At 35.9% G+C, this 27,464-nt stretch overlaps 1 protein-coding gene across 1 annotated transcript in view; it reads right to left on the bottom strand.

The window, feature by feature from the left end:
- The window catches only part of LOC145686229 (zinc finger CCHC domain-containing protein 24-like), a 148,005-nt gene that overhangs the window by 39,215 nt on the left and 81,326 nt on the right, over positions 1 to 27,464 (bottom strand). Inside the window, exon 2 of the mRNA XM_081759309.1 lies at positions 21,751 to 21,940. Coding sequence (XP_081615435.1) covers positions 21,751 to 21,940 — 190 coding nt within the window. The remainder of the gene's footprint in view (positions 1 to 21,750; positions 21,941 to 27,464) is intronic.

Genomic DNA, 27,464 nt, shown 5'->3' with positions numbered 1-27,464 from the left:
TTTTTTTACTATGAAAGGGAACGAGATGGACCACCCAAGCTTACAGAGGTACACACCCTGGTCCTATACTACCATACCAAATTTTTAGTTTTGGTAGTTTCCAAAATTTAATAGAAGTGGTCCTAGGTACTCCTGCCAAAATTCAGAGGGGTGGTCCTATGCACCCCTGACCATGGCCCCTTCACATGGGACTCAGGGGCACAAAAGGTAGGTCATCTACTGCCTTTACTACTATTAGCCATAAATTTAGATATTGTAGCTTTATTGTGCTCTGTTAACCACTACAATAATTCAATCCCTTGAAAATGGATATTACTGAATTTCATCCCTTTTACACATATATGGGTAACCAGGGCAAGAGTGAACACTTTTTGTAAATCAAAGAATTGCGCTGGAATGGTGACAGAGAAAAACGCAATATATTCTCTATGTTAAAGCCTGTTATCTCTAATAACATATACAGTTTAATTGCGGCAAATCAAGCAGAGGATACAGAGGAATAACATAGTTTTGAGGAAGGAAAAATTTTGTACTCTTGCTTCATATGGTGGGGTAAGATTAAACAACGGTTAGAACAACGATGTACAGTCGAATCAAAACATAGAAGCGTAGGCATAAACACCAAAAAATATATTGAATCACAGATATATATGTACTGTTTACATGGAACTAAGGAAGTTATAAAATATCAAACAGATTAGTGTCAAATGGAACTGCCAGCAAATGTTACAGTACTGTATATCATACATGCTATAATTACAAAATATGAAAATAGGATAAATCAGTTCAACATTAATCACGAAGAACAAAAATGTTACTTCCGGTGCACACAGTGGTCACACACGTACACAGACTTCCTTTGATTAAGATTGGAACATTATTCGTGAAACCACTTGCATATGATACAGGAAATCCTCATTTCACCGTTTGGTGTATCTGAAAACAATTTTCCACTGAATTGGCTGGGCGTACCCATGAGTGTGGATGATTTTGATGCGAATTTCTACCTTCCTTTTTGTTCCCGTGCGACATGACATATGCTCAACAACTCGGGCTGCGAAATTCTAAATGATAATGCAAACGTTTTGTTAGTAGTTTATAGCCGCCAATTTCTGTCTTACCTCTGCAAATGTTTTTTTACTCAATGTTACGTGTTGGCTTCTACATTTTCTTTACCCAACTTTAAAACAAGCGGCAAGTGTGAACGTTCACACTTGCCCCGTACACTCTTGCCCCGCTTCAGGTATCTTCCAATAATTGCCTGCCATCTCCCGCCAGAGCATTTTTTTCTTTTGCGTACCACTGATAAGAAACACGAACTTATACAACTTTTCCAGGAGATATTTCCAATCCTGCAACTTCAGCTGAAACTACGTTATAAACTGTGACACGTACCTACGAATCTTTTACTTCTTTCGTTTTGCAACAAACTTTCTACTCTGCTGCTCTTCACACTGCACACACACGGCTTCCCTCTTTCTCCGTTCCTACATGTGTCATGCCGAACTAATTTTCAACATTCGTTTGTTTACCGACGTTGCCACTTCTTCGTCAATAGCATTTTCACTCTTGCCCTAGCGTTCACTCTTGCCCTGGTTACCCATAATACTCAACGTCTTTTGAAAGTTCTAAAAAAAAGAAAAAGAAAAAGAAAAAAAGAAACTGACAATTGATTGACAACCATCGGAAGTGATATAATTTGATATGAGTGGGAGGGAAAAGTGTATAATATTAAACTTGATTTTCGGATTACGTAAGTTTGCACTTCGTGTACTTCACTCGTAATACTTGAATTTAAATTACAACAATGAATTAATACAATATATTGAGTTGCTGTCAGGCCCGTGCTGGCCCACCGGGACAAAGGGACGTGTCCCGGTGCGCCCTCCGAAATATCACACTATAAATAATGGTACAAGTTTTTTTAAATAAATTCTTACAGTTTTATTGGTAAAGAACCCGTGAAAGGGGCAGTGCGCCCTTTACATTAGGCGCCCTTCTGAGACCACATCAAAGATGAACGATTTTATTTACTCTTCTGTATAGCACAGTTCTGTACAATAAATAGATACAGTTACTGTTGGTAAAGAACCCGTGAATGGTACAGTGCGCCCTTTACATAAGGCGACCTACGAAACCTCACATTATAGATAAGTGGTTTTAGTTATCTTGTATACCAGCTTAGTTTAATAAATTCAAATACTGACTGGTAGTACAGAACCTGTGAAGAATACAAGGCGCCCTTTACATAGGAATTCCTGCGAAATATCATTTTTTTTTTAATTTTTATTCTTCTATATTTCAGTTTTGTATTATAAATTGTTAGACACAGTTGTTATTGGCGAGAACAGGTAAAGAGTGTAATCGCTTACAAAAATATTATAAAGTTATATAACTATAAAACGAAACAATGTGAAACAACATCAAGAATAGTTCGGATAGTCAAACGTACGATGAATTTATGTAATACTACACTGATACTACGATTACGATTTTTACGGTATCGAAGCTTTCACAGTCTTAATACGCGAGCATATTGATTGTTCCTGTGTGTTTTAAAGCAGTGTTAGGATAATCAGTACCTATTGTGTTTTTAGGGTATAGCTATATTAATTTCCATAAAATGTGGTCTTCCTGTCACCACGGCACGGCGCGTCCTCAGGATGTGGATCGAGGAGAAGGCCTCTGGAATATAGAGATTAGCTGCGAATATACTGAGTAAGCAGTCGCGGACAGACAAGGGGTGATAATCCAGGTTGAGAATTTGGTGTGAGACTAACAACCTCATCCTGTAAATAAAGGATTGTTCAGATAAGTTCGCAGAATTCTCGGATCAGAACTGATAACTTGGCACGAATTCCGCAAAGTAAAATCGACATGAGATTCGGAACATGAAATGTAAGAAGTCTCTATAGGACAGGCGCGTTAAAATTTGTAAAAAAAATGAGTTTAGAAATAGAAGTTGCACCTAGTGGGATATCAGGAAGTTAGATGAGAAGGAAATGGAGGAGTCAGGTCGGGAAGTTTTACGTTCTTTTACGGGGAACAAATTAAAAATTACCAACTAGAAACAGGGTTTTCCGTTCCCAAACGAATACGTAATATCAGCAATTACATAGGTTAGATTTGTTAATTATATATTTTCTTTTACTTCTCTTAAGGGGCCGGTTGTGTAATATTATTTTAAATGCACATGCTCCAACAGAAAATAAGGATGGCTATTAAAAAAATACAGTTTTTATGAAAGAATAGAATGGGTATTTGATCATTTCCTGTAATACCATATGAAAATTCTGTTAGGCGGTTTCAATGCGAAGGTAGGACCAGAGGGTATTTTCAAACCGATTATAGGGAATAAATGTTTGCATAAGGAAGGTTGTGACAATGGCGTTAGACTCGTGAACTGTGCAATATCCAGAAACCTTATCGTGAAGATTACAAAACTCCAACATCGCGACATTCATAAATATACTTGGATTTCATCAGATGGAAAAACACATATTCAAACTGATCATGTTTTAGTAGACAGAAAAGAACAGTCTAGCACAACCGATGTTCGGTCGTTCAGAGGAGTTGATTGTGATAATAAGAGAGAGACTATCGTTGAATAAAGGAAATATTCAATATCTGAAAATGAAGCGGTTTAATTTTTTTTTTCTTTTTTTTAAATAGAGGAGAGTCAGGTGAGAGGGAGCCAGATTAAAGTGTCGAATAGATTATCGGTTTTAGAAGGTTCGGAGTGCACTAGCGTTCACGATACTTGGTTGAAATTAAAGATAACATTAAAATTTCAGCAAAAGAAATATTGGAGCACGCAGATATATGTAGGAACAAACCATGGATCAACCAGGAATGTACTAAAATAGCACAGAAGAGAAAAGAGAAGAAACTGCGTTAGCTACAAAATCCGAACGAAATAACTACATAAAATTTCATTGTCATCTGGCAGTGAATTCTAAAACTTATAAAACTTTTAGAACAAAGAAACGCGACTTTTGAAAGTTAAAATTAATTAACTTGAAGATAATAGTGAAAACAAAAACACTCGGGACATGTATAAATGCATTAACGAACTTAAGAAAGGCTATCGACTTCGTGCTTATATATTAAAGAAACCTAAAGGAACAGTTCTCACTGATACAGATAGCATCTTCAATAGATGGAAAGATTTCTTTGACGATTTGCTTAACACATAGCCAAAAACTAATGCGCGTGGAGAAAGTGAAATGCATGCAGCATAACCGTATATTCCAGAACCTAACCAGACAGAAATAGAAATCGCTATTTAAAAAAAAAAAATAAATAAACACACATTTCCAGGTGTAGACGAAATTCTGGTTGATTTAATTTTAGCTGGAGGGAAAAAATTGTAGAGCAAGATACACAAACTCACTCTCATTATCTGGAACAAGGAGGAATTACCACACGATTGAAGAGAATCAATCATTGTTCCAGTTCAGAAGAAAAGCAACAAAGCAGATTTAATAGTTATCGAGACATTTCTCTTCTGTCAACATCCAATAAATCCTCTTAAACATTGTATTAGCAAGATTGACTCCATACGCATATGAAATTATTGGAGATTATCAGAACGAATTTAGGTAAAATCGATCAACTATCGACCAGATATTTACCATTCGACTAATACTTGAAAAGAAATTAGAGAATACAACATCCTAGCACATCAATTATTGACTTTAGACTCTGGTAGGAGGAAACATTGTACAACATGCTTACAGAATTTGCAATACCGAAAAAGGTAGATTAATTAAGATATGTTTAAATGAATCCCAAAGTAAGGTTCGAGTAGATAAATTCTTATTCACGAGCTTTCACGTTGAGAATGACCTGAAACAAGGAGATGCGTTGTCGTCATTATTATTTAACTTTGTTCTGGAGAACACGATAAGGAAAATCAAAGACAGCAATCAGGTCCTAGAACTGAATTGTATTTGCCAGGTTATGGCGTATGCTGATGATATAAATTTAATAAGTAATGATAGAATAATAGAAAGGAATTCAGAAATCTTAATTAACGCTTGCAGGGATATAGGCTTAAAAGTAAATGCAGAGAAAACTGAATAAATGGAAGTTTGTCGGGATCGTAATACTGCATTTTATTGATTAAAATACCAAATAATATTTTCTTTCGACCAAGTAATACTTTCAAATATCTAGGATCATTATTAATAGACCAAAACCATAATCACTAAAAAAATTGATGTCAACTGAAAGCAAGGATTTCATGCTATTATTCAGTCAAAAATCTTTTGTTGTCGCTAATTCTGTTGAGGAATTTGTAGCTCAAAATATAAAACGATAATTATGCCTGTTGTGCTGAGTGGTTGCGAAACATGGTAACTGACTGAGGGAAAATCGCATAATGAAAGTATTTGAAAACAAAATTCTTAAACAAATATTCGAACTCCAAAATGAACGGGAATGGGGAAAGGCGGAAACTTCATAAGGAGGAACTGCATAATTTTATACCGTTTACCAAACATTGTTAGGGTCATGAAGTCTAGGAGGATCAAATGGTCATTATATGTAGCAGAAAGGAAGAAATTAGAAACGCTTTCCAAGTTGTAACTGGAAATCCAAATAGGAAAATGACCGTTAGGAAGACCGAGGCGCAGATGGGAGGACAATATTAAAATGGTTCCCGCAGAGATTAAAAATATAAAATGGAAACTGGGTTCAGTTTTCTAAGGACAGAAATCAAAGAAGAGCTTTTGTAAACGCGGTAATGAGCCTCCTGCGTCCATAGGCGTGCTATATTAAGTTGTTGATACATTTAGCTTCTTTTTATTTGACAGAAATGTTATTACAGGAACTAAAAAGTTTTTCTGTAGTAAAGAGGATTTCGATTCGAGGTTAGCTATTTACGTTAATATTTAAAAAAAATTTGGTGGTGATTTTCATATAAAATGGCACTCATACTTTCTTTCAAAGTCTCTCTCTCTCTCTCTCTATATATATATATATATATATATATATATATATATATATATATATATATATATAGACGCCCTTTTAGTAGACTTCTCCACCGCCCTCATTAGTATCCCAGCACGGCCCTGGTTGCTGTAAGATTAATGCAAGAGTTCAAACAGCAAATTCAGCTTGCTATAGCTTGCTTGAATTTGTTGGAAAGAATTAACCGGAAAAGAAACAAATTAACAAAGTTCTCTCAACTAGAAGCAGTACTATTTTTCCTAATAGCATATAACTCTTTGGTTCTGGATACCGTAGTTTTCGAAGCAATGGTGGCAAAATCGCCCCACCTTCCTACAGAATGCCCTTGCTTTGCAGTCTATAGTGATTTTTTACTTTGAAAGAATTCGAGATTTCAATGGTCCCTACCAAAAACGTAACTTTAAGATGTATGTATGTTCGTCCATTTGTCCCTAAATAAATGTGTTCACTCTCACAGAGACCGTACGACTCGACGTATCCACACCAAATTTTAAATTTAAGGTTTCTATTAGATTCCTAGAGGTGCTTTTCTAATTTTCTTCCTGCCATCAAAATTAAGAGTTTTTTCCTGTAGGGTGAAAATTGAAATATCGCTATTTTCTCGAAGACGACTCTAAAGATTTTGTTTAAATTTCATATATTAATTTTTCATTAACCACTCAATACTAGGGATGGCGAATTCCTGAATTTTTACTTTCCAGAATACGGAAAAATTTTGGAATTCGTAAAAAATCGGATTTCGGAAAATTCCAGAATTTTGAAAAAATACGGATTTGGGGAAAATCTGGATTTTGGAAAAAATCCGGAATTTGAAATTTCCGGATTTCGGAAAAGTTCCGATGTCGGAAAATTCCGGAATTTGGAAAATCCGTAATTAAAAATTCTGATTTCGGAAAAATTCTTCGGACGATTTTCTCGAAAACGGCAATTTTGTACGTAATAAATAAATATGGCATAAGTAATTTATCCTGAAGACTGTATACAAGGGGTACTTTATTACTGAGGGTAAATTTTCCCGGGTGATTCTCTCAAAAGCGATTAAGGAGATTTTATTCATATTTTATAAATAAATATCCCATTAGTAACCTCATAATACGGCAAAACTTTTCTTCTGAAAATGTCCACATTGGAAGATTTTCTCAAAAGCAATTCAGGCAATTTTACACATACTTCGCAATAAATATTTCATTAATAACGTGATAGTACGACATTACTCATTTTTCCTTAAAAATTTACAAGGGGTAGTTTCCTCTTGGGGGTGAGTTTTTCGGTGGATTTTGTCAAAACTTATCAGTTAATTTTGCTTACGTTTCATTAATAATCCCACATTTCATGATATGTTATTACGAATTTCTTCACATTTCATAAATAAATATTTCCTTAATAACCTGACCTTCTAAGTGGTGGCTTAGTGGATATCGTACGCGCCTGTGGCGTAGGAAACCCAGGTTCGATTCCCGGCGGGTTTATTTTTATCAGGTTTTATTTTATTTTTCACCCAGAAAAGTATCATACACAACATTTCGTATAGGTATTGGATATGGAAGTGTTAAAAAAATTTCGTGATAGAATCAGTAGCGGTTCGTGATCTGTAGCGGTTGCAATGTTGCAACATCAAAGGTATGTAGTTACTCGCAAGTGTTCCCTTCCCCCCAGCATTCTTGAGTCTTATCCAAAAAAATATTCAGGAAATATGAAGAGGAAAGTGCTTATAAACTCCATTTGTATATTTATTGATTAAAGTGTATTCTCTAATATTGATTTAATATATAAGTTTTTTCCTTTTTTTCAATCAACCACTATCAATGTACGTTTATACACTATTTATATACAAAAACTTCTACGTTCATGTTATTGAACAAGAGATAAATCGAATATATAGCATGTGCTGTAAGCCATGAATGATATCTTTAACCCAAAATGAAGAAAAAAAGCAAGAAAATTGCATATATTCATACACACAGTTAAACAAAATTATTTAATTAAGTAAACTATACATTATTTTGAATGGAGGGTCTTTCTTCGTTCTTTTCGAGCTTCAAATTCTTCTATGACTTCATTGAAATCTGAAATGCTGCTCGCCAAGTTTTTCTGAATAGAAAGCATCGCTACTGCAAATATTTTCTGCTTTATTTTCTTTAAGGTACAGAAACACCTCTCTCCTCCGACAATATGCATTTTGTTAGCATTTCTTTGTATGAATATAAGGGACAAAGGGTTCATTTTCAGTAACTACGTATTTTTGTCTACGCTGTTCTATTATAAAGAAGCATGAAATATAAGATTTTTTCCTTCGAAAATGAAAAAAAAAATAATAGTTTAACATTCCAGTAATTTAGGCTAAAGAAGACAGATGAGTATTGAAAGTGAATAATTTGAGATTAATTTTTTATGCTCTCCGCCGGAAATTGAATACGGGATCATGTGCACGAGCGACACACAGCTAGGAATTAGACCAGTGGTAAGACATTCTCTTCTTCGAGTCTCGATCTTCCCCCTTCCCCCCCCCAGAATAGGATTTTTTTATTTTAAAAATAAAATCTATCCCAAGAATTTTTACCTTTGTATTATAAATGTAAAATAAAATCTATTGACTTCGAACGACTGCCCTCCCCCAAATATTCAGCTTGGATCTGCCCCTGCTACCACCAGACGCGTATTTGCTCTTTGCGAGTTTCTGTTTGGTGAGTAACTTCTTTCTTCCAAGCGTCTATATCTCACTCAACCTATCAATTGAGTCAAGCGCTGCCAAACGGAGGAATTCGTAACTACTACAGAAGCTGACTATATACCAGTTGCAACGAAATAGCAACTGGAAACGCGTAATACGCGTTAGGATAGCAGCGATGCAAGAATAAATCCACTTCCTCATGTTAAGAGATAGGAGCTCGCTGCCATATGCTCAATGTTACTGCTTCCAGTGGTAACGCTTGCTGCCACTGGGTTTGTACATCACTCTCTTTCTTTCAGTTTTTTAAATTATTTATTTTAAATTATTTTCAGTTTTTTTAAATTTTAGAAATGCATCAATACTGTTTTGCGCTCAAGAGCAAAGGTATTTTTTACTGATACACTACTTTAACACTTAAAAATATCTTTAGTATTAAAGAAATATCCGGTTGAACAACCATGCAACATATAGTACCAGCCGCCACTGGATAGAATTTAACTCCTACTTACATCATTTATCGGTGGACAAATGGTTCCTAATGGGTATTCACTTGAGGGGCTCCCACCGCACATTAGGGTCTGGTGGGCCGTTAACGGAAAACGTGGAAGTTCATGGACGAGATCTGGCTTGCATGATGGATAATACAACGTTTCCTGTCGCAATGCGTGTAACTTCAGGATCGTCATTTATCGCATAACATGATTGTTCCTTTTCCTATTGACTATAGCGGCGACAGTTTTTTATGTATTCTGTCAATTTCGTAATCATGTAAGCTGTATAGCCGTAATTGTGTAAGCTGTAGTGGATTACAGACATATACAGTTTTTTAAGTGTAACGTAGGCTTCTGAAAGACCTATGCACCAAAAGGGTAAATCAACCATTCAAGGGCGCCCATGTTGTGGTTTCAAAGGGGGCAAATATAAGCGACGTTTCAAGAATACTTTCAAATTTTGCTGTAACTAATGTAAAAATTCTATTGGATTTTCGATATTCTGAAGTACAATTTCCTCTAAGGGGGCGAGCGCCCCACCTTGCTCCCCTGATGGGCGCCCTTGCAACCATTTATAGAATGCGTTGGTTACTCTATTATCTGTCAGGAAAGTAAATGTACACCTATTTTTTGAGTCTGGCATTCCTGCGCTCCATCCGTGGAGAGTATGAGAATAAAATCAATCAAATATTTACTGAGGAGCAAAAAGAAAACTTTAATCTGAATAAGACATTGCAGAGGGGCACAAGCTCTGAATACGAATAGTGCATAGTGTAAATAAAGGACGACACCGAAAGAGAAAGCCAGAAACAGCTGTTAAACTTAGAAAAAAGGGTAAAAATTGTCGAAGTGAGAACATAAAACACAAATACAACAAATACGCCGATAACTAAACGTTCACCATGCCATGATCTTGGTGTAGTGGTTAAGGTGCTGGATTACAAATGCAAAGGTCGCCAGTTCGGATCCTCGTCAAGGACATTTTTAAAAATTTTTGATCATAATACATACAGCTCATGAGAGGGTAAAACAGGTCGTATTTAGTTTATGGTAGCAATTATTATTGTAATGTTTAGTACTGATAATACTTTTTGTCTTTGCTTATTGCTTTTATTCTTTTCTTCATTTCGAAAGAGAAGAATATCCGAACAAATGCCACCAAAATTTCTCTTATTTTGAATGTAAACGCCATTTGCGATCAGTGAAGAATAAAAATTGAACGTTCCGAAGTAGCTGCAAAAAGTAAAAAGAAAAACATGGAAATGGACCATACTCATGGTTACTAAAAATACAATTTCTACATGCCTTACACCTCCCGACCACATTTCTACGTTAGCAAGTAAGAGGCTTGTGTTTAGGTTAGGCTGGTCAATACGTATTGCAATGGGGCCCGGTTTAGCTCTGACGCACCACAGGTGCGAGAAGGGAGCAAAACACTTTTTCTCTCTCCCTCTGTGTGTCTATTTATCTATCTATCTGTATATATATAACGCTTTTTGTGAATGCCATAATCACCCTAATTTTCAGCGGGTTGAGACGAAACTTGGCACAAACATTAATTGTTGAAATATCTTGATGCGTTCGTTAACCAGAATAATCAGATGAAAATGTTCAAAATGGCGGCCCTTCAAACTCTTAAAAAGTTTCAAGGGAACCAAATTTCGCTCATAAATAGGTATCCAGAAAGTTTCAATAACTTTTTCTCTTTTACTGAAATATTTGTGTGCAGGGACTTATCCTCTTTTATAGAAATATTGGACCCGATTAATCGCCTAAAGAAGGTTCACACCCTTTCGCTACGGTCAGTTTTTTTTTTTGCAGGGGTGGGTTATTTTCGTATCGGAACAAGATGATTGTTAGTGATGATATGAAATTACACATTGAAGGTGAAGTAACTTGTGAAACGTGGTATTTGAAAAAATAATATAATAAATGTGCTTTCCTCTAACACAGAGAACTGTAAATCATGTATTTCGAGTTCGGGATCGTGAATGGCGAGGAGTGTTATTTGATTTGCTTTTTAGTAACACATTGCAATGCAAATAAAGGTAGGCAACATTAGTGGTAAGCAAAACAATAATAATAGTAATAATAATAATAATAATAATAATAATAATAATAATAATAATAATAATAATAATAATAATAATAATAATAATAATAATAATAATAATAATAAATGTTGTTTGTGGCAAGGCAATATCTTCCTCAATTCTTCTTCAAACGTAATGGTTGTAACGCCATATCTCCCTTGCAAACAAAATATTAGCAATTTATATCGAGAGAACGGGAAATTGTATAGTGATGGGAGCAACGTTGGACAGTATGCACTCATAGTACTCAGAAAAATAAGCAATTTCAATGCAAAATGAACGAAGAGTCATTGTCATGGGGAGTCATGGGGCCACGGCAGAGCCCTCTTTAGGCAAAATGTCGATAACTTATATCGAGAGAACAGGAGGTGATAGTGGGATGGGACCAACGTTAGACACCGTGGACCCATAAGGCGCTTCGAAAAAATTCGGGGGACAGACGCCAGCGAGCCTTACTTATTTCCACGTAATAATATAAAATTATATAGTCGAAATACACACACGAGTTAGCTACTAATATTTCATATTATTATTATTATTATTATTATTATTATTTTATTTTTATTATATTATTATTATTATTATCGACAGCGTCTTTTCATTTTGTGAGCATGTTCTACATGAAAGCAAAGAGAAGATCCATTATTCGTAGAAAGAATAAGAATAGCCAGTTACTTTAACTGTGAACGACGGCGAAAAATACGAAAAGCGTGACTACCTGTAGCGAAAAGGAACAACACTTTCTCTCAAATGGATAGAAAATCAAGCCAAGATAGATTCGAACTCGCATGGGCGGCGTAAAAAAACCAGTGCTTTGTCCACTTTTTTTAACTGACTCACCGAACGTGTTTTAGTAACTTACTTATTGCTAATTTTACTTGCTTTACTCGTTTAACTTGCTTTTTCTAATAACCTATAACGACAGGGACACGAACACAGAAACATCGAGAACAGTTAAAAATCATAGATTCTCTCCCGCCGGGAATCGAACCCGAGACACCATACAACAAAGGCGCACGTGCTAGCCACTAGACCAGCAGGGAGGGCACCGCTCCATTAGGGATTACGACCACTGTATTGCCAGCTATCACTTCTGTGGGTTGTATACTATGATCACATGTTTCTTCTTTGCTGGAAGAGTTAAACCTACATTCTATGTAATACATGAGGTATTTAGACCTACATGCTCTTCGTATAATGTAATAAGAGGGTCAAGCTGGGAATAAGAAAAAGAACATTCCTTGGACAAAACGGAAACTATTGGCATCAGAAATATTTATCTACGAGGCATGCGCAGTTGTATATTTCAGAATAGTTACTGTTTAGTTCAGTAAACGAAGAAAGGGGTATAAAAAAGCAAATATGTCGCGTCAACGAGATCGACTAGAGTTGACAGAGGCGGAAGCAGATGTGTAGTAATATAACAATTTTTTAAAATTGATAATTGGTTCTTTATTCTGTAGTAGATCGTATCACAACTTTACGGGAGAGCAGAGAAAGACTTACTGACGCTATCATATAGTAAGCTTTAGTAACACGATCATATAGACACAAATGGATGTAATTGTGAGTACTACAACTTGGATTTAACGAAAGCCGTTTAGATATTCAGTGGTTTGCAGGGCTGTATAAGACACAATACAATTCTTCATATCTCAGGTTCCGGTAGCTAGATACATGTAATTTCTGGTTAGATACTGAAACTGCTGTCGGATTTTAATACATGACGTATTGCAGGATACAAAATGCTTTGAATTACTTGTTTGTTTGTAGACAGCTACTAGCTTAGTGTTCTGAAAGGTTGTGTATAAACTAAGGATAGCGAGTTCCGGAATTATTACTTTCCGGACTTCCGAAAGTAAAACCGGACAAATTCCGGAATTCGGAAAATTCCGATTTTGGAATAATTCCGGAATTCGGAAAATTCCGATTTTGGAATAATTCCGGAATTCGGAAAATTCCGATTTTGGAATAAATCCGGAATTCGGAAAATTCCGAATTTGGAATAATTCCGGAATTCGGAAATATCCGGAATTTAGAAATTTCTGATTTCGTTAACATTCCGGAATTCGAAAAAGTCCGGATTTCTTTCGAAATCCGGAGTTTTTCTTACTTCCGGAATTTTCTAAATTCCGGATTCTTCCCGAGTTCCGGAATTCTTCTGAATTAGGGAGTTTAACTGAATTCCATAATTTTCCGAAATCCGGAAAGTGAAAATTCCGCTTCCAAAAACTTGTGAACCAACGGTTTAGGAACAACTCAAATTATTAATGTAAACTTTGCCGACATCATAAAAGAAATACGAAAGACATTTTGAATCGAAGAAATATAACATACAAGTTTGCAAACGGAGACAAAGAAACCTAACGTAACCAGACTAAAAACGAATCGTTTACCGCGTAACGATCGCGGTTCAGTGGTCGAGGTGCTTGTGCGAATGCACGTTATATTTTTTTCTTTTCTTTAGGAATTTTGATGGCGATTGATTAGCGATATCATACGTTTTATTATATTCAGATATTTGAATACTCGGATGTTTCAATACTTGAACTATCAAATCTTCAGGAATAATAATAGTAATAATAATAAATTAATAATAATTATTATTATCTCGTAGAAGATTAAAAGCTAGGAGCTAATTATCGCTCAGGTCATACCATTACAAGCAGAAACGTGACATTTGGAAAGAATATTTCGTTTTGGTTTAATGTTGCTCACTAGAAGAGGATTTTCTCATCTTGTTTCTAAAATAAATAAAATAACATGAGAATTAACATTTTACATTCGAGACAGGTCAAGGCTAACTCAAAATTTTCGTCTCTCTTTGGAGATGAGAATCGAGACGAGACGAAAAGTATCGTAAACATTTCCCGTCTTGTCTCGATTCTCGAAATAGTGTATGTCCATTCTTTAACTAACAATTGCTCTGTAGACTGAATCTCATAGGCTATTTCGTTACATTCTATTTCAGAGCTCATTGAATTATGCTCTGTGTAGGTATTTTGTAGCAAAGCTTTCATATTTACCTCTGCATATACTAAAAATTAGTTTATCATATGCCTTACTGTTGTGTGATATTCAGTTATATTTATTACAGTTATTTTCCTTAAAACATACAGTAGAATACTTCCTACATAAAACTTCAATGGAACGTTCTAGTTTAAAATGTTGTTAGTTGCAGAGGTGTGTCTTGAAAGTACGGAACCCTTTCCCCGAAATCTCTACTTTTAAGTAAGTTTTGCCAAATTTCAGGACAAGTTTAAAACTTTTATTATTATTATTATTATTATTATTATTATTATTATTATTATTATTATTATTATTATTATTATTATTATTATATCAACATCGCGTATAATCTTTAAAAGATATACGGTTTGTATCTGAATAGTATAAGCTAAGTGACTGTCGATCTCGGTCGTCGAGAAGTCTTCAGGAGGCAAGGACATCGGTCATGTTCTGGGTTTGAGTTCCGAAGGGGCTCGAGCCAAAAATTGTTAAAAGTTATAGGCTTCAGCCAAACATGTTCAAAACAGCTGGGACCGGGTATAGGCTTCTTAACGGGTCGAGCGGCTCGGCTTACAGCTCATTCACTATCGAACCGAACCGAGTAGGTGACCCATCCCAACCGAGAAAGCTCGACCCATCGGCTCAATTGGGCCGACCCGATGGCTCATCCCAACCGAGCTGACTCGAGCTGTTCGCTCAGTTGATAAGAGACGAGCCGGTTGATATCACTACCCGAGTTGGTCTTCTGCTTGGGCTCAAGAATTCGGCCGTGCTGGTCTCAGCCTTGATTTTAAGAACTACAGTATATACTTATATTGGTGATTACGACATTTGAGGCTTTCTCGTAATAATAAAGAAAACTCTTGTCTTCTCGTTATCTAGACGAGACGAAATACACTAAAGTTGCCCCACGAGATGCATTAAAATTACGAGACGAGACGCACCCCTGTCGTGAGCAACACTAAAAGTATTCCACGTTACTGCTTACATTTCTCATGGCTTTCGCTTTCCAGTCTAATCAGGCCATTATTTCAAAACGAGTTAAAACGAGCTGAACGAGCGAGCGAGTCATTATCAAACTCAACTCGAAACTCGACCTCGGAAACAGCGACTTCGCTCGGAACTCAACTCAAAAAAATTACCTTTGACTCGACTCGAATTGAACTCGAGTCGAGTCGAATTTTGGCTCGACTCGTGCTCATCCCTATTCGTATTTGTATTTTATGTTTCCACTTCAACAATTTCTACCCTTTCTTCTCCGTTTACCTGCTGTTTCTGGATTCCTCTTTCGGTGTCGTCCTTTATTTAGACCATGCACTTTTCTTATTCCCAGCTTGTGACCCGCTTCAATGTCTTATTCAGTTTAGCCTTTTCTCCTTACCTTAACTAAACATGTGATTGATTTAATTCTCACTTTCCGCGCAGGACCGATGAACATTTATTATTATTATTATTATTATTATTATTATTATTATTATTATTATTATTATTATTATTATTATTATTATTATTATTATTATATTGTTATTATGCTATTGAACTTGCAAGGCGAAATTACTGTATAATACGATATTATTTCTGTAATTTTACTCCATTGTATGTTGTTTAGTTTATTAATGGGCACTAAATTGTCTCTAGATCAACGAAAAAATTAACTACGGCATGCACTTTGGTGGAAATACCATTACAGAAACATTATTGGTTCGTTCCAAACATGTTCATGTAATGATATTGGCTGAAGCCTATAACTTTTAACAATTTTTGGCTCGAGCCCGAAGACTTGCCCCTTCGGAACTCAAACCCAGAACGTGACCGATGTCCTTGCCTCCTGAAGACTTCTTGACGCCGAGATCGACAGTCAATTAGCTTCTACTATTCATATACAAACCGTATATCTCTTAAAGATTATACGCGGTGTTGATATAATAATAATAATAATAATAATAATAAAAGTTTTAAACTTGCCGTGAAATTTGGCAAAACTTACTTAAAGGTAGAGATTTCGGGGAAAGAGTTCCGTACCTTCAAGACACACCTCTGCAACTACCAACATTTTAAACTAGAACGTTCCATTGAAGTTTCATGTAGAAAGTAATCTACTGTATGTTTTAAGGAAAATAACTGTAATAAATGTAACTGAATATCACGCAACAGTAAGGCATATTATAAACTAATTTTTAGGAGATGCAGTGGTAAATATGAAAGCTTTGCTACAAAATACCTACACAGAGCATTATTCAATGAGCTCTGAAATAGAATGTAACGAAATAGCCTATGAGATTCAGTCTACAGAGCAATTGTTAGTTAAAGAATGGACATACACTATTTCGAGAATCGAGACAAGACGGGAAATGTTTATGATACTTTTCGTCTCGTCTCGATTCTCATCTCCAAAGAGAAACGAAAATTTTGAGTTAGCCTTGACCCGTCTCGAATGTAAAATGTTAATTCTCATGTCATTTTATTTGTTTTAGAAACGAGATGAGAAAATCCTCTTCTCGTGAGCAACATTAAACCAAACGGAAATATTCTTTCCAAATGTCACGTTTCTGCTTGTAATGGTATGACCTAAGCGATAATTAGTTACGGGGTAAACGATTCGTTTTTAGTCTGGTTACGTTAGGTTTCTTTGCCTCCGCTTGCAAACTTGTATGTTATATTTCTTCGATTCAAAATGTCTTTCGTATTTCTTTTATGATGTCGGCAAAGTTTACATTAATAACTTGAGTTGTTCCTAAACCGTTGGTTCACAAGTTTTTGGAAGCGGAATTTTCACTTTCCGGATTTCGGAAAATTATGGAATTCAGTTAAACTCCCTAATTCAGAAGAATTCCGGAACTCGGGAAGAATCCGGAATTTAGAAAATTCCGGAATTGAGAAAAACTCCGGATTTCGAAAGAAATCCGGATTTTTTCGAATTCCGGAATGTTAACGAAATCAGAAATTTCTAAATTCCGGATATTTCCGAATGCCGGAATTATTCCAAAATCTGAATTTTCCGAATTCCGGAATTATTCCAAAATCGGAATTTTCCGAATTCCGGAATTTGTCCGGGTTTACTTTCGGGAGTTCGAAAAGTAATAATTCCGGAATTGGCGATCCTTAGTTTATACACAACCATTCAGAACACTAAGCTAGTAGCTGTCTACAAACAAACAAGTAATTCAAAGCATTTTGTGTTCTGCAAAAAAAAAAAAAAAAGCTGACCGTAGCGAAAGGGCGTGAACCTTCTTTAGGCGATTAATCGGGTCCAATATTTCTATAAAAGAGGATAAGTCCCTGCACACAAATATTTCAGTAAAAGAGGAAAAGTTATTGAAACTTTCTGAATACCTATTTATGGGCGAAATTTGGTTCCCTTGGAATTTTTTAAGAGTTTGAAGGGCCGCCATTTTGAACATTTTCATCTGATTATCCTGGTTAACAAACTCATCAAGGTATTTCAACAATTAATGTTTGTGCCAAGTTTCGTCTCAATCCGCTGAAAATTAGGGTGGTTATGGCATTCGCGAATAGCGTTATATATATACACAGATAGATAGCTAAATAGACACAGAGAGAAACAGAGAGAAAGTGTTTTGCTCCCTTCTCGCACCTGTGGTGCGTCAGAGCTAAACCGGGATCCTTTGCAAAACGTATTGACCAGCCTAACCTAAACACAAGCCTCTTACTTGCTAACGTAGAAACGTGGTCGGGAGGTGTAAGGCATGTAGAAATTGTATTTTTAGTAACCAAGAGTATGGTCCATTTCCTTGTTTTTCTTTTTACTTTTTGCAGCTACTTCGGAACGTTCAATTTTTATTCTTCACTAATCGCAAATGGCGTTTACATTCAAAATAAGAGAAATTTTGGTGGCATTTGTTCAAATATTCTTCTCTTTCGAAATGAAGAAAAGAATAAAAGCAATAAGCAAAGACAAAAAGTATTATCAGTACTAAACATTACCAATAATAATTGCTACGAAAAACTAAATACGACCTGTTTTACCCTCTCATTATCAACAAAAATTTTTAAAAATGTCCTTGACGAGGATCCGAAATGGGGACCTTTGCATTTGTAATCCAGCACCTTAACCACTACACCAAGATCATGGCATGGTGAACGTTTAGTTGTCGGCGTATTTGTTGTATTTGTGTTTTATGTTTCCACTTCGACAATTTTTACTCTTTTTTCTAAGTTTAACAGCTGTTTCTGGCTTTCTCTTTCGGTGTCATCCTTTATTTACACTATGCACTATTCGTATTCAGAGCTTGTGCCCCTCTGCAATGTCTTATTCAGATTAAAGTTTTCTTTTTGCTCCTCAGTAAATATTTGATTGATTTAATTCTCATACTCTCCACGGATGGAGCGCAGGAATGCCAGACTCAAAAAATAGGTGTACATTTACTTTCCTGACAGATAATACAAGCTTTCTACCTCATCACATGTTTCAATGTGAATAACTTTTCCCCTTTCTCTCTTTTTCTTCTTTTTTTCCCCAAAAGAGTAGCGTAGAGCAGGTTTCGAAACGCGTCTCTAGTTTCGATCATTTGTAACTAATGTCCGGATTTGTATGTAATTGCATATTTTTTCCTTCATATGTAGGTTCGTCAAATCCTTAAATGTTTGTGATTCACACCTGTAGGGTGCTTCAACTCAAGTTTCATGTTGCATATTTTTACATATTTTGACCAATATTGCATATTTCTATGGTTTCTTTTTTTCTTTTTTTTTTTTACATAAAACTGTCTTAAAATTTTGCCTTTACTGAAATTTTAATTAAAAAAAAAAACTCTCCAACTGTGCAAGGCTTGCATCTAGTTTCAATGTTGTCATGTCTATCTTTTCGTTTCTTTACCGAACGAGAAATATCTCTCTTTTTTTTTTATTTGTCAAACCATGTTTCGCAGAATTTTCGCCGATAACAAAAGAAATATAAGAAGAAACAAGTAAAAATCCTCCCTCCGGGTACATTAGCAGCGCCCTTTATTCTCAACTCTGGAGAAGACAGATCACGTGCCTGACAGGTGACTGTACAGAAAATTCCTAAAATGAAGTCTATTTGATTGTTATCGGAGGTCGGACGTGGAAAGAGATAAAAGTAAATCCTGCAATTCAAGTTAAAACTGTATGCTAGTGTGCTTCCAGGAATTTACTGCAAGAGTTCGTTCCAAGAAGCTGACGGCAATGGCAATATCATAGCAGGTAACCTAAGCTTCCAAAGAACTTCGCTTGTTCCACTGAATGACAGGAGGAAAGTACTCTAGTATTGCAGTTCCAATACGCGCGTGTTCTGTATTGATCGTTGAAGTTAGAAATAGCTCCGGTTGCCTCAACTTTATCCGTGAAATTGCGGTCGTGGGTAATTATCGATGATGCGTTTACTACGGACAGTAAAGTGGTGTTGTGCCAAGTGTGTGATAAAAAAAATTGGGATGTTCAATGAAATCTCAGAACAACATATACGAAGTGCACTCCATGCAAGAAATAAAAATTTGCGAACTGCAAAAAAAAAAAAAAAAAAAGTACTCTTGACACAAATGCATCAAGATACTTCAGTGAGTGAGTTTTTCAAAGACTTATGCGAAGCAATGATAGCAGCAAACATTCCTTGGAACAAAGTTCAAGTGCCAAAATACGTGCTTTTCTGGAGAAGTACTGCGGGCGTCGAATTCCTAACGAATCCACTCTTCAAAAGTGTTATCTCGAAGTTTGTTATAGGGAAGTTATAGATACCATTAGGGCAGAAATAGGTAGTTCATATATATTTGGATTTCTGTGCACGAAACAACAGACGTTTTGGGACGTTATGTAGCAAATTTAGTGATTGGAAAGTGAAGATGCTCCATCTAGCCCTAAATCCTATCTTATTGCGAGTAAATTGCTGGAACGCGCGAATCATTCCACGATTGTTCGCTCTGTACACGATGGTCTTAAAGTGTTGTGGCCGGGAGGAGTTCAGGAAGAAAAAGTCCTTGTTCTCTATACAGGCAGTGCAGCGTACATGTTAAAAGCTGCTAGAGCACTTACAGTTTTTTACCCTCACTTAATTCATTTCATCTGTATGGCCCATGCTCTTCAGCGTGTTGCTGAAAAGGTGAGAGACAACTTTTGCGAAGTAAATTAACTAGTTTCTTCCATGAAAAAAATGTTTGTTAAGGCTCCACAACGTGTTCAAGTTTACATAGATCAACTGCCAAACGTGCCACTTCCTCCGGAGCTTGTGCTAACGCGATAGGGCACTTGGATACAGGCAGTACATTTCTACAATGAACATTTTCAAAAAATTAAGCCTGTTGTTCATTCATTTCCATCGGAGTCTGCTGTGTCAGTTGGCATTGCTCAGAAACTGTTTAATGACTCAAAAGTAGCGTGTGATATCGCATACATAGACAGCAATTTTGGTTGGCTACCTACAAGCATTAAAAAGCTAGAGACTGTTGGGCGGCCTCTTCCGGAATCCATGGAAATCATAGAGGATGCAAAGAGATTACTGCAAAGTGTGTGTGGAGATGTAGGAGAAAAAGTTCGAAAGAAACTAAATGCAGTGCTGGAAAGAAACCCGGGGCCCTTCAGGTAGACAGCTTGCGGCATCGTGCATCGGGAACTGCTAACAGCTGACCAAAGCTTCAGTGCAACTGTGTACTGTCAGTAGTTGAGCCGTATTCAAGAACAACTCAAAACTCTGGAACCAACACTTCTGAATCGCAAAGAGGTCCTCCTGTTACAGGATAACGCTAAACCCCACGTGGCTAAGATGACCCAGCTCACCATTCTACGCCTTATATGGGAAACACTATTGCATCCTCCACACTCCTCGGACATTGCACCGTATGATTATCACCAGTTCCATCCCTTGGACAATCACCTTAGATGATACCAGTTCAAATCCCTAGTAGAGATGCAAAATGCACTTGATGCTCTCTTCGCTTCACGGCCCACCAAAGTTCTACTGAAATGGAATCCATGACCTTCCAGAGCGTTCGCAGAAAGTCGCCGATGCTGATGGGTACTATTTTTGATCTTTCAGGTACGTCTTAGTGTACATATCGATGTTCGAATGTGATGTGTGAAAAAGCGACAGAACTTTTTTTGGTTAATTAATTGCTTTTGTAGTTTGTTGAAGCAGATTTCACGGAAAACTGTGTTTCGATATTTTCCCAGGAGTAAAAAGAAAAAAGATATATACCCTATGGTGTACATAATGAGAAACTGCGAAACATAAACCTACATTTAATATGACAAGGCATATAGACAGCATGTTTTATAAATTTTGCAACAACCTGATACATTGAACCATGCTTACTTATGCAGTCAATCACAACACACATCGGAAGCCTACAGGAAAATGGTCAGTATATTTTTCTCTGCATAGGTCATATTCTGGTTTCAGTCACGGGCCGTCATTGACTCAACCTCACATTTTAGATCGCAATAACACTCATGCAAACTCAGAACAGCCTAGAAATGACCATACTGTAGTATTTTTGTTTACAACATTATATTACTTTCGTGCTTACAATAGACTTACCTATACTATCGTTGAGTGCACTGGCTGTAAGTCCATTTGCGAGGCCAGTGTTGAGGGCATTTGCGAGGCCGTTGAGTCCACCAGCGGATAAGTTATTGTAGTTATAGGAACTGCTGAAACTACTGTTATAATTGTTGTTGTAAGGTTGAGCAGTTGGGAAGGGACTCCATACCGGTGGAAGAATTTTTGACTGAAAAAACAGAAAGAGAAAGATATGTTACACCTTTGATAATAAAGAAACAAGTAGGATTATGACAAAGAAGCCTTAATTTTAACACGAAAGTGGAGTGTACATTATACGATTCTAATTACCCTATTTGCATTGAAGATATGGTGACCACTATAGAATTGTTTTGATAGTCTTCAACAGTTTGGATTCTTTCTTGTAAGTGAGTACTAGTAGCGGCTTTTGAGGGGAGTCACAATGTTAAAATTTACACTTTTGTCACTAGAAGCGAAGGTAAGAAAACTTAGGTAGTATATTAATGTTCGTATATAAGAATCGAGGCATTCGGTAAGTTTTCTTTCCTGCGCTTGTAGTGACAAAAGTGTAAATTTTACTGATATGATTTCCCTGACAATCCCCCACTGATGAGTAGTAAACAATTATTTTCCCAACTATCAACTTGAAATTTACTTAACAATGCCTCAATATAGCATCCAAAATCCAATCAAATTAGACCTCTTCTCAGTGGGTCCTTTATATAGGGCGTACTGGGCAATAGCCCGGGGTGCCGCGCATTGAAAGGGATAGCGATTCAGAATGATACTCTTTATTCTTTAAAACATTTATCGTCATTTAGGATGTGAAACCTCGTATGTCCAATTTGTTAGTTTTTAGAAGACGAAAAAAAAAACTTACAACTATTCACAGTAATAATATTTTAGACCTTCTAAAAGATGTATTATCCTTTAAAAACACGCTGACACATCTGCTCTTATCACAACATATATGGCTATACAATGGCGGATCCAGGGGAGGCGATCGGGGCGATCTCCCTCCCCCCAGAAGAGGAAACTTTCTTATTTTATATATATAAATATAACCCACCCCAGTGTTTGGAGCTCTTAAAAGTAGGTCTAAATAGCAGTATTACAACCTACCGTCCCCACCAGAAGTAAGCCCTGGATCCGCCCCTGTGGCTATAATACATTGAACTCAGTGGCATACGAGGTATCACCTGAAATTGCCAACAATCGACAGTCAAGCGAACACTATAATCGATTGTTCTTCAGCAATCGATATCTTGTGACATACGAGGATTTCCTAGATCGTGGGTTATTGTTTTCTGATCAACTTTATACCAAAAACTAAAAATCGCAGATAGCTCTATTCGACATACGAGATATCACATCTTAAACGACGTTATGAACAACAAATTTACGAGTCGTTCAATAACATTCTAAAGCTTATAAAATCTCGAATAGGCAAACCGATTACAATTCAATAAGTAGCCCATCTGCAGGACACCAATATATACACCTTTGGGCGATTCTCAGCGTTACGCACGGGACATTCGCACACAAAAACTGCTTTTTTAATCAAAAATGTACTTTCAAATAAAATAAAAAGTATGTCAAAGTTAGGGTAAAAAATATTAGTGGATAGTTAAATAAAATGAAACATTCAAAACAATTGCAATTTTGAGTTATAAGCCAAAATTAAGCGTTACGCACGGGACTCTGACAAAAAGCTCATTTGACAACGTAAATTTCATTGGACATTCTCTGCGATTTATGGCAGCATTTTCATTTTATATGCCATCACTTATGTCCTATTACATTCATTCTCCTTACTGTGCATTATATTTTTAAATTGGAAAATAGAATTTAATTAGATTCACTTTAGGGCGATTCTCTGGCAAGTGGTCCATTGTCAGTAAATTTTCAAAATTCATTTGAAACTATGATGCTTATGTTTTTCTATTAAGAAATAGTGTAACTATATACTGAGATATTTAAAATCGTTTTGTAAAATATATTTACTAGGTTTTGACCATATAAACTTTATCTGTTCTACACCATGCTCAATGCTATTCACATATTTCAATTTTCAAATAATATTTAAACTAAATTCTAAATCTGTAATTTTTTGAACAATAGCAAAAAATATGAAGTGGACCTTTGGCAAAAATTTGATAATTTTGTTTTAATTAATGTTTGATTCTGGTAGGCAAAAATCGTTGCTGTCCCGTGCGTAACGGAAAACATGTATTTTTCGTGTTTCCTTTGTAATTATAGAAGATAAAGTATTGAAACTTTTGCTCCAAAGTAGAATTATTATTAGCTTGTTAGTGGTACTTGTTAAATTTGTTTATTATTCTCCTTATTTATTTCATGAGGTATAGAAATGTTGTCCCGTGCGTAACGTTACGCACGGGACATTTACAGATTTATGCAAGGAAGTGAATAAAATTAAGTTATTAAGATTTCAATACCTGTTTATTGTTATTGAGGTTAAACAATAAACAACAGACTCTTATATTAACTCAAAGAAACATGAACTTGCTGAGAGAAACTAAACTAAACATAAATAATAATAATAAAAAAAAAAACGTCTACGTTAAGTTACATAGAAACTTTTACCACGAGGCTTAAAAACAAATTATAATGATAAATAACATTTTTTCTTTTCATTAGAAAGGCAGGTATCTAAGTTGGTTTGACAGTCTTGTAGGGGGCAAATGGATTCGCTTCAAAACTCTTTAGTTCTTTACAAAAACAGCCATTGGTTCTGAAACTTTATAGTATATTCTTTCATCTTGATCAGCAAATTAGGTGCTTGAAGTATATTTAAAACTTGATCGAATGAGACATAAGATCTGTTCTTTTCATCAAAACAAAACTTTGTGCAACTGTTGTCCATGCATTTCAGATTTGTTACTCTATAATGTCCGCATTTTTTTCTACATCACATTCAGACACACATACATACCGATGTTTAATCCTATTTTTGAAAGAACCCCAATCAAATTTCACTATGGGAAATACACCTGCTCTAATATTGCCCATTCTGAGCTCGATAGTTGGAGGGTTCGAATATCATTATGAACATCGTCTTCAAAGTTGTACTCTGAATGTCGCTCACATCACTTGATGAATATATCATTCTTTACACTGCATTCTTTTCGTTTTTCTTGAACCAATCTAACGTGAATAACCTTGTTCTTCACATTTTAGTGTGTTTTCCTCTTCTAAATAGTCAACAACAAAACAATGCGGAATAAGCTTCGCAAAAGGGACGTGAGAGGAAAAGAGTTAATCCTTTAACTTGCCTATAACACTGCATCCTCACTTTATTTTTCAGTCTCACTTTGTTCCTATGTTTAAGTCTATATTTTCTAGTTCTTTCAGCGTCACTCATTGCTTTTGTTGATCGATTCAGTTCATCACAGATAATATTAATTGAAACAGTTACTTGCTTGTGAATCCATATTACTTATTTAAAATCTCACACTAAAGCAAATCTTCACTGTGAAGAACAATCAATCGTACCAAATAACCAAAAATCAACTGTATCCCTTCAATTTACATTCCGCACTTCACCTGTCAATGGCAACGTTCAAACGACTCAACATTTGGTAGGTAGCACAGAGGATCGAGCAACTCAACAGTTGTACAACATTAGGTGGTTTGAACACCACCAATCAGCGCTCAGACAAATGCCCCAAAGACACGGTAATAACGCTAAGTGAGTTGCCTAACAAAGTTCGAGTTGGATACTTTGGAATGTAATTTAATTAATTTAAATTAAATTATGGATGCAAATTTTTTATACATTCCAAATGTAAATCTTAATATATAAATCTCTTTAGTAAGGATATTGCATAATAACAGTCTTAGAACAACCAAACGATTGCATGCTTACTTTTCTGTCCCATGCGTAACGGTGAGTCGAAAACGAAAACATAGTGTGAAGCTAATTAAATTCTATTTTCCAATTTAAATAATATAATGCATAGTAAAGAGAATGAATGTAGAACGTAAGTGGGTGGCATATAAAATGAAAATTCTGCCATAAATCGCAGAGAATGTCCAATGAAATTGAGGTTGTCAAATAAGCTTTTCGTCTGAGTCCCATGCGTAACGCTTAATTTTGGGGTATAACTCAAGTTTGCAATTAATTGTTTTGAATGTTTCATTTTATTTAATTATGCACTAACAATTTCCCCCTAATTTTGACATACTTTTTAATTTATTTTAAAATACATTTTTTGTTTTAAAAAGCAGTTGTTACGTACAAATATCCCGTGCGTAACGCTGAGAATCACCCATTATTGAAACAAAATCAGACACACAGAGACATACTCAGTAAAACTACAGGACTACGAATGGAGAATACTCACCACCACATTTTTTAATTCATGCAGAGCACAAGAAAGTTATAGAGTACAACTCTTACAGCCACTCGAGGCAAATTATACACGAAGACGAAAAGAATTTGGAGTTAACTAGGTGTGCACAGGAATGTGTGATGTGTGATCACGTATACAGTAAAAGCTTCTTATTCGCGCTTCCTTCATTCGCATTTTCACTATTCGCGGATTAAAAAATGCGACCCAATTCCTATATTCGCGGCTAAAGATTTCTTTATTCGCGGATCTAATCAGTACGTACATACATAATAATAAAAAGGATTCCAATAGGTATCCAACCCAATATCCTTTGTAAACGCCGTCAAATGGACTAATAAAATGTAAAATAGACCTTATTACAACTTTGCCTAAAGTATGTTAAATGATATCGCCACTGTATTGGTTCGGACTTTGACATAAGCCGCCTTGATCGAGTAACACGTCTCTACCGCTGTCTTCCTAATTTATACAGTAATGTCAACTTAAAAAAAAAAAAAAAAAAAAAAGGAGTTTCGACACGAAAAAATCTGTGTTACCGCTTAAAGTGAAAATAGAAATGCTTGATCGTACATACAGTACAGTACAGTACAACCAAGTACTTATATACAGTATGTTTGAAAGTTTATGATAAAATCATGATATACCTATCATAGTCTGGATTCTAGTTTCCTCTCCAGTTTTTACCTTCTTGATCCGCCTTTGCTTCCTGGACCAACTCCCATGTCCCTTCCTGGCTAAACTTGGGCTCAAAATTCTCTGGAACGTCACCAATCAGCTTAACGATCCCGAAAACTATGGATTCGACACTAATATGTTATTTTCCAATTCCCCGAACCCCACCATGACGATGGAGGCTCACATAGCGACAATGCACGAAATTAGTGGAGTCCAGGAACAGTCAGGAGTACAAATATTCGAGTTGGGACGATGCTTCAAATGCGGGTTCTCGTCGAAGTCACCAGTTATTGACGTTTCGTTTTGCTGCATATTTTTACTAATCAGCAGTAAATTCGAAGACAATATTGTTGCAGTTTTACATGTATGAATATTTCGTTTCCATTGATTCTGGTGAAGAATTAATTAGGAAGTGGAGAATTCTTTCTCATCAGCAGACAAAACTATTACTACTCACAGTATGATAAAGATCTACTGTATCTGCAATCTAGGTATTAAAGCAGAATGCACATGAATTCTCTTCTTCCTGCACGGGCTCCGTGCTGGTAAAGCGCTCATGTCTTGTAAGAACATAGATCACGTGAATTTGTGGTGGACAACATCATGTCCTCGGCTTTCTCAAGGTTCTCACGTTTTCTTCCGCGTTATTCTTGCACAAATTCTCCGTATTCATCTTCTTTAGGT

The sequence above is a fragment of the Thermobia domestica genome, chromosome 5 (genome assembly GCF_964235325.1).
Source record: "Thermobia domestica chromosome 5, izTheDome1.hap1.1, whole genome shotgun sequence".
In the NCBI taxonomy this organism is placed as follows: Eukaryota; Metazoa; Arthropoda; class Insecta; order Zygentoma; family Lepismatidae; genus Thermobia; species Thermobia domestica.
Note: the sequence above shows the minus strand (reverse complement) of the source record. Positions and strands in the feature narration are given on the sequence as shown.